Raw genomic sequence first — 11,867 nt, forward strand, 5'->3', positions numbered from 1 at the left:
ATTATTGAAAGGCTCCGTGAACACAATATTTTGTTCAGAGACCTCAATATCAAAGTTGCATAATTTTGAAATAATTCCTAATATAAATTTCCAGCACTTTAAAGCTAGTTCAAAATTTAAGGGGGAGACTCACATTCGCAGACACTTTTCTTTAACCTGTTTTTTCACCATTAAAATGAATCTTTAACCCGATATGTTGTATATGTTTGGGTAGCTCGACAATTGAAGATTATAAAAATTGTAAGAATATTTCAAAACCTGTTTGCGTGTGTTTGTTTTGCTCAAAAATGTGTGTTTTTGAGTTTTTTTCACTTTCCTGTGTTCAATGGAGTCAATTCGCTTAAAAAAATCAACTGTTTATGAAGCAATATCATCGGAGAATATCCATTGGCTCAAATTCGTGCTCTACGTAAACAGTAACAGCACCCCACCCTGCCCCGTCATGTCCTGTTTACCCGCATGTGGGGGTAATCATACCGGGGTACAGTACATGGAGGTAGCTACCTCCAGAGTGCAAGTAACCCATTCATACCAACAGATTTTATACAAATTTCGGACAGTGGGTAACTGAAAATAAAAACCGTCACAACGTCACATCCGTCATGTTGTATTATGTATCTCTCCATCCATCCAAAATACCACATCTTTCATTTAATTCAGATGTACATCAAACAAGTCTGTGATTCGGCCCGAGTCAGATTTTACAAAAATCGAATTCGGACACTCCGACATTCACAATTGCAATGCTCTCCAAGTCTACTGCTTGTGTTGACCAAGTTTGTAGTCTTTGGATCATGTCAAACTTCTCGTTCTTGTGGAAATCGAATTTAATGTTTCTCCAAAGACATAACACAGAGTATAGTGGCCATTTTCAATTTTACATTTGGGTAATTTTCCTGTCGTATCTTTTCTCTTCAAACTAGACCCCGGTGATTCCTTGATTGTCAGTCTTGATAATGAAAGAGAATGGTATAGATTTTCCTTGCGCAGAATATAAGCAAACATTTCCCTTGCGCAGAACGTGAAACTCGGTTGGAACTAATTTGGGATAATTGGATATCGTAGTGATGTTGGTTTAATCAGCAAATGTAAGCTCATCTACTTTTCCTTTTTGCAATTCACTTATTTTTATGAGTAATTTGTAATATCTCTACTTTAAGTTATATGACACCTATCACTTTTGATAAATTTGAACAATTAAGAGATCCAATTATCCCAAATTAGTCCCGATCGTGTTAAAACAAACATTTAAGGCTTTCGATTTCTAGGCGTAAATTATCTAAATGCAACTGTCATCACATTAAATCTCACGGTCACCATAGTTTGGTAAAAATATTTTTTTGTAAAACAACGCAGCCCTTGCAGGTAATGTGTTTTTCAACTCTTGAAGCCATAATGCTTTCAAACGTTTAATCTTTTCCGCAAGTGAGCTGAACTCTCATCCCTTTTATTCTCCCCGCAGACTGCCATCATGACGAAATTCCTGGGCATCGACTTTGCGCCGCTGGCCGTCCCCTTCCACCGGAGGATGGAGACACTGGCAGCCATTCACTTTGTCTTCGCGATGGTCATCATGAGCAGCCTCACCGTTGTGCTCACACTCTACCTCCTGTTTACCTCCTACTACTGGTTGGCTTTGCTCTACCTGACCTGGCTGGCCATCGATCGGCGGACACCCAGTCGCGGAGGCCGCAGGGCAACGTGGTTCCGCAACTTGGACACGTGGAAGCACTTGGCCAACTACTTCCCCATCAAGCTCTTCAAGACCTCCGCACTCGACCCCACGAACAACTACATCTTCGCGTATCACCCGCACGGGATTCTGGGTATCGGCAGTTACGCTCATTTTGGAACCGAGGGGACGAATTTTAGTGAACTATTTCCGGGAATCAAGCCCTACCTTTTGATTATGAAAATTATGTTGAGTTTACCGATTGTACATGACTACTACATGTTACCAGGTGATGTAAAAATGTTCAAAAAGTAAAACGATAATGATATTAATGATGATAGTGTTTTTATCACTAGTTTTTGTTATAATCATCAGTGTTGTTATTGATGTTGTCTTAGTTGCTTACATTGTTGTTTTTGTTATATTTTGTTATCATCATCATCATCATCATCATCATCATCATCATCATCATCGGCATCTTCACTATTGGAAATTTTATCATAATGTTTGAAATGTGAACATGTCATATGCAATACCTCCGCGTAGTGTCATGGGTGATAATCTTCCGAACAAGGTGTGGAGCTGCCCCCTCATTATTTTGTGGATTTCAATAACACTCGTAAGTATTTATGAAGGTGTATTTTCTGTGAGTTGAACTACAGACAGCAAAAGCCTTCCTGCCAAACTCCAGTACTTAGGTCTGCATTTGCAACATCGTCATCATCGTGCAAATTTTTCAGGCTGTAGGCCCTGACCGTGACCGCTTCCGTTTACAGGTTGCTGTGACGTAAGCAAGGACAGTATTCATTATATCCTTGAGGAAAATGGCAAGGGTAACGCAGCCATTATACTGGTCGGAGGAGCTAAAGAATCCCTTGAGTCGACTCCCGGCAAATGTAAAGTACTGATAAAGAAAAGAAAGGGCTTCTGCAAGATGGCGCTCAAACACGGGTGAGTGTCTGTTTATTTGTTCGTTCTTTCACTTCGCTTTCAGTTTGTTTGTTTGTTAGATCTTTTGGTTGCATCGAACAGATTTGTTGAATGCTTAGTACTGTGTAAACATTCAAAAGGATTCGAATTTTTGCATGGGGAATTTGACTACGATAGAAGAGAGAAGCAAAGGAAATCTTACACATTTTAGTAGCCCGTTTTTTTCAGGAATTCCGTTCGACGAAATACGATGCCCAATTTCTGTTCTTATTCACATCTAGTGCCCACCTAGTACCCGTGTATTCCTTCGGAGAGGAGGAGCTCTACACACAAGTTGACAACCCGGAGGGCTCTACCGTCAGGAATATACAGAACTACCTTCAAAAGTGGATGGGTTTTGCCATTCCATTCTTCCACGGGCGTGGAATTTTCAACTATAATTTTGGACTTCTGCCGCACAGGCGAGCTATCAACACTTTTGGTGAGTAGTAGTAGATATATGCACTCTAGTAGACGGCCAGACATTTGAGTATATAGGCTGGATTGAAGATGCATGTTCCAAGATAAGTCAATAACACGAGCCATCAATTAACTTCATCTATTCGCAAAAATCAAATTTTAGGTTCGTAGCTAGCCTTAGCGTAGGACCATGATTTAGGCAAGGAGAAGCATGCAGTGCGTAAAATAGTATGTTGTTTTACCAAACTTATCAGCCTGGTCAAGGTCAAAGTTCAAATTACCATCATGTTTGTACCGGTCGTGGAGTGATATCTGAACTGAACAAACCTCAATGCGGTCATTGATATAACATATTCATCATGATGCATGTTAGATTACCGTAATTACCAAGGTCAGGATCAAGGTCTTGCTGAAAGTCCAAAGAACATGAGCCAGGTTTGTACTGGTCGTGAAGACAGGTCTATGTGTGAGGTTATGTGGAAGGAAATCTTGCAGAACATTATAAATGGCGGAATTCCCAATCTTAGAGGGCCAGTAGCTTGAACTTTCAATGATTTTTTTTATTTTTTATTTTGTATGTCAGTTGCAATAGTCCCACTCCGCAAAGCATATTTAAAGACCAACTAGAGTGTTTGTCAACACAGCCTCCATAATGGGTAAAATGCACTGTAATTGTTTACAAAAACAATGCCGTCTATACATGTACAGGCGGAGTTGACAAGCTGAATACTTTGCGAAGCAACGTCCTTTTGTAAGTAGAACAAGAAACTGTAGTGGACATTAAAAACAAAAGTAGACCCAAAAAATCATCAAAAGTTACCTTTAATGAGACTGATTTCTTACTTGGTAACACAAAAAATTCATAGTTTAAAGTTTTCTTCGTATCCGTAAAGGCATGCCCTTCCACTGCCAATGTCCTGTAGTATCTACGGAGTGTGATGGAATCGATAAGTAGGCTGTAAGTTTAGCACGAGTGGTTTCACATCGCCAACTCAAAGATACTGAGTCAGTTTCAGTCGCTTTTTAGGTATCTCGTTCCTCTATCGCAGTTGCTGCGGTATTTTGTTGATGATGCACAAACAGTAACACAAAAAACCTAGTTCCTCTTTTTCCCTTCTCTTCTGGTTTATTGTAAAAATAATGAAATGAAAACAGACAAACAAGACTACAAGAATCAAACAACAAAACACACAATTAGGTTACCGTAGCCCTATCATTTGACTATTGGCACACACGGGTCGCCATTTTGGGATTTACATTCACACTTCAAAACTTCTGACTCTCCAGGTTTACGAAATTGGGCCATGACACCGGACATCGACCAAGTATTCAAATCTTTAAATTCGTCCAAAGTTTGTTTACCTCTGAACGATAACATTTACTGTCCTGGTCGAAATGTACCGGGGCAGATTTGTTATCAGCGTCGATTGTTCTGAAGTCCTACACTGAATGCTCTTTCGTCAGCCCTCGTACCTATTTTGATTCGGCGACACGGTTCAGAAAGATACAGAATGTGGCCTCGAACCAACACCAACTATAGTCAGACCATCATCTTAGCTCGGTGATTTTGCAGAAGAATCTAGAAAGAATTTGTAAATGAGAAATCTTTGTAAAATTTAAAACCTGAAACTGCATGAAGTCAGCAACATACTCTCTATCCGAATTCAGAACACAATGCGATTCCCAATAAATCATCGCTATAAACGACTGTCCTCTGTATAAGAGCGGCTCGGCGCGTGCGTAGGTAGCGACCTCGACAGCAAATAAAGACGCGCTTGCGTGCTAGTGCAATTATCTTTATTCGACGTTCCGAAATGTGTAGTCAATGTATTTCAATCCCTCTAACGCTAGCGTGCAGGTAGGCGCGTTATTTTATATATGCATGTTCCACGTGTGTCTTGTTTACGCAATTGGACAACATATCATTTTTTTCAGCTGTGCGAGGTTTCTGAACTTTAAGATATTCTTTACAATGCCTAAAAGTGATCTGTTTCTATCTCGTTTCTTCTCTTCTTCAGTTGGAAGTCCCATCCCTGTGGAGAAGGTTCCAGAACCCACCGACGAGCAGGTGAACGCGTTGCATGACCTGTACATGCAAAAGTTGAAAGACCTTTTTGATGAATACAAAGTCCAGTTCGAGGATTACGCCGAGAAGGAGCTTATATACATTTGAGGTAGCTTTATGATGCTCACTGAGTTGCTATAAGGGTCAAATGCCCGCGTCATTAACTGGATAAACGTTGCAGATAACTGGGGTGGGCACCCCTGCTTGACAAGTTCAAAGGTCAAATACAGGTGGTTTTGACAGTTTTAACATCGGTTGCCCATTTTAAGAAAACAATCGGTCATTATCATGCAGTAATTGTATCGTTGCCTATTGTATCCTATGTTTGTGTCGCCGAAACAAATACCATATACGGATACGAATAATAATAGGTTATGTCGTTGGAAGCGAGAACGAATCATGAACTTGATGACACATCAAATCTAAGATGGCTGACACGAGGTGAAGGACGATGTGGATGTGCAATTTAATTAACGAGCTTAAACGGTCACATTTAATCGTTATAATTATGTGTTCCTGCTTTGATTTCTGGCCCATTTTTCATTATCCGCAACGTATGAATAGGTTGATTTTATTTTTCTCTGTGTAAGATATTGCTAAGCTATTTTACTCAGCTCCCTAATTTTTTTCACCGTTAACTTTTTGATGTGATGTTCAACAAGCTGAGGGCGTGTGCACGCTTGTGTGTGTGTGTGTGTGTGGATACGTTCATGCTTGTTTTTGTATGACGATGCAACTTTGAATTTTACAAGAAAAGCTTCCAGGTTTGACTACAGTCCCGTGTGTGGAGGGACTGTGGTTTGACGTAGTGTAGGTAGCCCAACCAAGAGAACCCGCATGACAATTTACTTTCCATATACACTGAAAAATATTGGTATGCCTATTTACAACATCCATGTACCTTTTAGAGATTCTGGGTCCAGCAATGTGCATATTTTGTTTTGTATTTCTCTTGTTTATTTGTTTAATGATGAACTGGCAAGTTTATTTTTACAACAACACCTGCCTCCTCACTCTCAGGATGAAACGTTTGCTATCTATTCCAGATAAATTAATTCGATAAGAAATATCTAATCCATCAGACTTACAGAGAGGTAAAATGGATGGTAAGAATACAGAAATATATATAAATACTATCTGTAGTAAATCGCAGTTACTTCTCACTCGTCTAGTCGCAATCAGATCCTCATTAGCCGAATCATTTTGCATTTTGCTTGTCAATAAATACCACCCAATCTTTGGAGATTAATTTGATTCAAAGTTCACAGTTTCTGTGTACTTGCTCGCGGCGGCTATATTTTACTTGCAAGTCGAAAATTATTAAGTTGTTAAAATGTTATTTGTAGGCCTACTTTCGTCGCTAATGTTTGAAATATGTTGTGTGGTCACACTTCGGTAAGCATTTTAAATAAAATGCATTTGATTACAAACTATCTTATTGAAAAAATGCCAACAGATACAGCTAATGGGCAGCTTTTTCTGGTGACAAGCACTTTTTTTGAATTTTGGCAACTAATATTTTTGACTCTGAAGTGGCATCGGCCATCTTGAACCGAGTGCGCATGCTCCTAGCTAGTTGCGCATTCAAATGGCCAGTCGTGGCAGCTATCTACATTGCCGTCAGAGAAAAGATGTTTTAGAAATATTTGTCGGTCACAAATGCTCCTGATCCGAAGGCAAACTGGCGCGAACTCGTCGTTTTCATTTTCAAGCTTTGTGAGACGCCATGTACCTGCCTTCGAAGTCATGTTCACCAGTCAATATTCCTCAGTGCTATTTTTCAGAATTTAGAGTCAATCAGCCCATAGTCTTTAGTCCTTTATCGCCCTTTAAATAGAATAATGGCAAATACCTGTCACAAACAGTTGGATAGTATTTTTCATCGAATGTCTTAATGGAATATTCCATTTGTTTGTCATCGATATCCAGCACTCATAGATTTCCACTCTGACAACTACAAATATTGTCAGATTTTCAGCAAGGTTGTTCCATATTAAAACATTCAGAAGAAGACACTGTGCTGAAATTAGAGTAGCCATTTGGATCTCATAATATCATTTAATTCATACCTGATTTTCCACGGCATATTTCAGAGTGAAGAGTAAAAGTTTAGGATGGAGGTGGTTGTGGATTTAATAGCTCGTGTATTGGAAGTACATTGGTACGCACTTTATTTTTCCGGAACCTCTGGCTTCGATAAATTTTCTTTGCTTCATGGTCGAAAATTATTCCATATCCATTGTTGGGTATATAATGAAGATGGTGACATTTATCTATCGTGGACGAAACGATTATCGAAAGATGTGGTCAAAAACAAAAAAACATGTGCAATAGGTGAAAATTGCAAAACAAATCATAGCCATGCGGCTTTAATGTGTTTACATATAGATCAACTTAAAGAACAGTGGGCGGGGAAGGGGGTATGCACAGTATTCCACGCAATACCCAACACATCAAATTTGTCAAACATTCAATATGTGACCCTTACTTATTTTCCCGGCAGCATTTTAGAAGTGGTATAGCCACAAACTGATGACGTCAAATCACCGTACACAATACACCGTGCCACAATTACAAGGCATCTTACACTGTGCTTTATGTCCGGCGATTTGGCGTCATCACTTTGTGGCTATACCACTTGTAAAATGATGCCATTTTCCCAAAATTTACATACTTTCCTGCGAATATATATTTCAAAAACAAAAGCAAAAACAGCATAGCTGTAAATATTTTTGCAATTTTTGCTCCGCACATTTTTGGTCCCATGTCGACTGTAGAGGGATGTATCCTATTCTTAGATACCAAGTACCTATAGGATATACCCCTCTGCTATTGACTGCCTCTTCCCTAGGTCTAATGTGCCACCCCTAAATTGAAATGAGACGAGAGGGATAAAAAGGTGTAGCATCAATTTGAACAACACATCTATGCTTTTTGTGGTGTTTGTTTAATTTCTAGAAAACGAGCGGTCATCGGCTGCAGATCTAGTGTGTGTTATTTTCACTGTATGTTAATTGGTATCAATTAATTGCGTACTAATTGGTTAATTGCTATCAACGTAACGATTATAATAGTTTTGTTTGTTTTTTTGTTTGATTGATTGATTGACTTTTTGTTTAGGCCTATATTGTTTTCTTACTGTTCTGTAGCTCTGATATGATTGTGCAATGCCAGGTTAATAAGTCGAGGGCACATAGATTAAACCTGACTCAGAATTATCGGTTTGTGCAATTGCCAATTTACGCCGATGCCATTGATGATAATCTCACATAGAGAACACAATGTGGTCTGCTAGATTCTGTACCTGTTGTAATTGAACGCATAAAGTTGTAAAAATTACCCAGAAAAAAATCAAAATAACAACAACAAATAAATTTATTGAATGTAAATATAAGCAGCCATATATCTTCTTTTTAGCACAATATGTGCTAGCATTTTCCTGAATAAAACTTAACCTTTACAATGCTTCCTGTACGAGTCGTTTTGTCGCTGGGCGGGATACCGTCTGCCAAAACCATTCTTCCAAGTGTAGTTCTAAACTTCTAATACAAAGTCAAATACTCTTATAATAACGAAGAAATACATAATGTAAGTATAAGCTGAGACTTGCAAAGAAATAGAAAAATGATATTATGGCATTATATCATGCTACCATGCGCCATTCTGATTGGACGAGAGCTCATTCCACCGATGCTAAAATACTGTTTTAGCACTGATAGCAGTGCTAAAACGGGCCCCTAAACCAGCATTTTCGAAAATTGCCCTGTCGGTGCATTTGAACGTACCTATCTAAACCATAGACCCTCGAGAAAGACCGAAACAGTCCACTTTGTTTCAAAGACCGAAGACCGAATTTTGATACACAGATAAAGTGGGGGTCTGTAACTCACCTCTTGGTGTAAATAAGTTGGGATCGATGATGAAAGACATCTCTGAAGCAGCACGTTTGGGGTATGATGCACATAAATATTAGGGCGACAGCGCACCGTGCACTTTGCGGGAGTCGAGACGCGATATATCCTAATACCGCTCTTTAAAATGAAGATAGTATTCGTTCATACACAAATAAATTGACACTTCCTCACAGTAACGGTATGTCAGATATTATTTACCAAAGTTTGGGCTATAACAGATCGGGATGTCCTAACGATGTAGACCAAGAAGTTCAAAATAACAATGGGATGACTCCTGGCGACTGCGACGATATTTGACATCAAATACAACGAGCAGTGTCAGCGTCCAGCTCTCCCTGCATCGGGCAACACATTCAGAATCTGCACAACTGTTCATCACAGTTGCAGTCATCGCAAGTCCGGATTATTTTAAAACTGCTTGTTTTCTGGTACAATTAACGTCCAAATTATCCATCAAAAATAGATCCTGTAACTTCACTGTGCCACCACTGAATGTCGCGACGGTATGCGGTACAGAATGAGACAAATCTATTTTTAGTATGCCAAAAAAGCCAGGACTATTGTTCTTATGTAAATTTACGAAAAAAATTGTTACTTTTTTCTTTGATTTGAACTCTTGACCCATTTTCTGTGTGAGTGCAGCAGGTATTTTTTGACAAGTATCGTTCGTGTTGCATGCGAATAAAATGCAAAGTCGATATGGACGTAATGTGCGTATTTATCGTAGGATACTGTGTGCCTGTACGGAATCCCAACTTATGATAAAAATACTCTGTCTCGGGCGCAGAATTTCCGACGTTCGATCTCTCAGACGTCCGTTTTCTGCATTTTGCGCTTAGAGTGATGAAAAACACCCAAGTAAGACAACAAATACACGCAAGTTGATATAATATAATAGCAATAACCCCTTCGCAGGAGGGTATTCACTCCATTTTGGTACAATTCGCTCCATATAGCACTCGCCTATCGGCTCGTGCTATATGTCGCGCACTGTACCAAAATCTCGTGTATACCCTCCTGCGGCGGGGGTTATTGCTTAATTTTGGCAGTGTGTCAGTCACAAAATTTTAAAGGCACATAGATACACATTTATATGCAAGTATACACGCTGTACATACATCTACATGATGTATATGCCTGTGTACATATATAGTATAGTTGCTTACATTTTGGATTATTTTGGTTGTCATGGAAACAGGTTGCGTTGGGAAAGAGCGTCGACTGACGCGAATCTGGTTTCTGTAGATTGAGCAATTTTTGCGGATTGGTATATTTAAGCAATAAAGCACCCTCAGCGATGGTATACCGCGAGATTTTGACCAGTTCAAGACACGAGCGATAGCGAGTGCATATACGAAGTGAACTGGTCAAAATCGAGTTGTATACCGTCGCCGGGTGTGATTTATCGCTATCATATCATAACAGTATATTGAAATTCCGGCGTGGAACGTCAAAAAACGGATTTTTGCTCAAGCTGACAGCTCGCGCGTATGCCAACCGTGGTATATAACGAATATACCACGGTTCTTTTCGCTTCTCGACCAAACAGATTGCTGTATTTACGCCATCAATATATTGGCATGATATACTATTGGATATTGACACTGCAATGCTATTAACTATGATATTAACAAACTTTCTGGCAGCCTGATAGGATCCCGGGATAAAAACCTTCGGAAGTGGTGGCTTGTTTTGGTAACATTCTAAATTTAATCAATTCGCTGGCCTCCAATCCTGTAAGTGCTGTAATTTTTTCCATGCATCAAAATTTCAGTGCAACATTTTACCAATTTTTATGAATTTTCCCTGAATTTTTTTGATAATTTTGGACGAAATGGACCTCACATTTCATTGGCTGCAGATTTTTATCAAAATTTTGGCGAAAAATCTGAAAAAAGTGACTAGGTATATTTTATAAAGCCGACAAAAATGACTTTGGCGCTCAAAGTGTTAGACTGCTGCGGTGCAACATGGGACGTGTGAGCAGCGTGTGCACTGTTAGAACAGTGTTGGACTGACTATCAGGAACGCGCCAGCTCTGTATGCAGATTGTTTTCGAGGAATCAGGTGAGCAAGTCTCCTTGGAACCGTCCTGTTGCAGGGATTCAATATTGCAAGGATTCAATATTCTCGTGATTTAACCGAGTGCGAGATTGTGAACATACCTGTGTGCAAAAGTACATTTGTTTAATACGTATTTAAAGATATGAGAGAGAGAGAGAGAGAGAGAGAGAGCGCTCTGAAGAATTTATGAATGAAACGAATTGAACATAATTTCGACAAAACTAACAAACTAATCAATTTCAATTTCTAGTTTTTGATTTTGGTCGTGATATTTTGACAGATGTTACGAATTGATTCCCGCAACCAAGCGATACACTGCTGCAGGTCGTCATGGCTACTATAGCAATGACCCTGACCGGTGTATTACAATGTACATACCAAAAGAAACCAGCTGGCATGGCTGTGCGTATAATCATTTTGCGAAGGGCATCGTGACATCCATTGCTATTGTGTTTTGAAGGAAAGCCTATGAAATAGATAGAGTTGTTTTCTTAATACAGCATGCAATCATAAATAACAGGCATATACACCACATGCATAAACATATGAGTGTATAACATTATGTATATATAATCGCATATATCTGATAAATGCTATAGACACATTCACATTTATGTACCATAATGCTATACTGTACAACACTATATAATACCATTGTACTGTACGTACATACATACATGTTGGGTGTCTGGATGTGTGTCTGGGTGTGTGGGTTTGTCTTGCTGTGTGTGGGGGAATGTCTCATAAAGTTTGATACTATGTG

The 11,867-nt window shown here is 39.2% G+C and overlaps 1 protein-coding gene across 3 annotated transcripts in view; it reads left to right on the forward strand.

Moving 5' to 3' along the window:
* LOC139118862 (2-acylglycerol O-acyltransferase 1-like) overlaps positions 1–8,591 on the forward strand; it is a 28,310-nt gene extending 19,719 nt beyond the window's left edge. For all 3 annotated transcript variants that reach the window (XM_070682378.1, XM_070682379.1, XM_070682380.1), the window contains 4 exons: positions 1,463–1,961; positions 2,449–2,623; positions 2,884–3,083; positions 5,080–8,591. In XM_070682378.1, the coding sequence (XP_070538479.1) occupies positions 1,472–1,961; positions 2,449–2,623; positions 2,884–3,083; positions 5,080–5,234 (1,020 nt within the window). In that variant the 5' untranslated portion in view covers positions 1,463–1,471 and the 3' untranslated portion in view covers positions 5,235–8,591. The remainder of the gene's footprint in view (positions 1–1,462; positions 1,962–2,448; positions 2,624–2,883; positions 3,084–5,079) is intronic.
* Positions 8,592–11,867: the final 3,276 nt, after the last annotated feature.

Source organism: Ptychodera flava, chromosome 19, assembly GCF_041260155.1.
Source record: "Ptychodera flava strain L36383 chromosome 19, AS_Pfla_20210202, whole genome shotgun sequence".
Lineage (NCBI taxonomy): Eukaryota > Metazoa > Hemichordata > Enteropneusta > Ptychoderidae > Ptychodera > Ptychodera flava.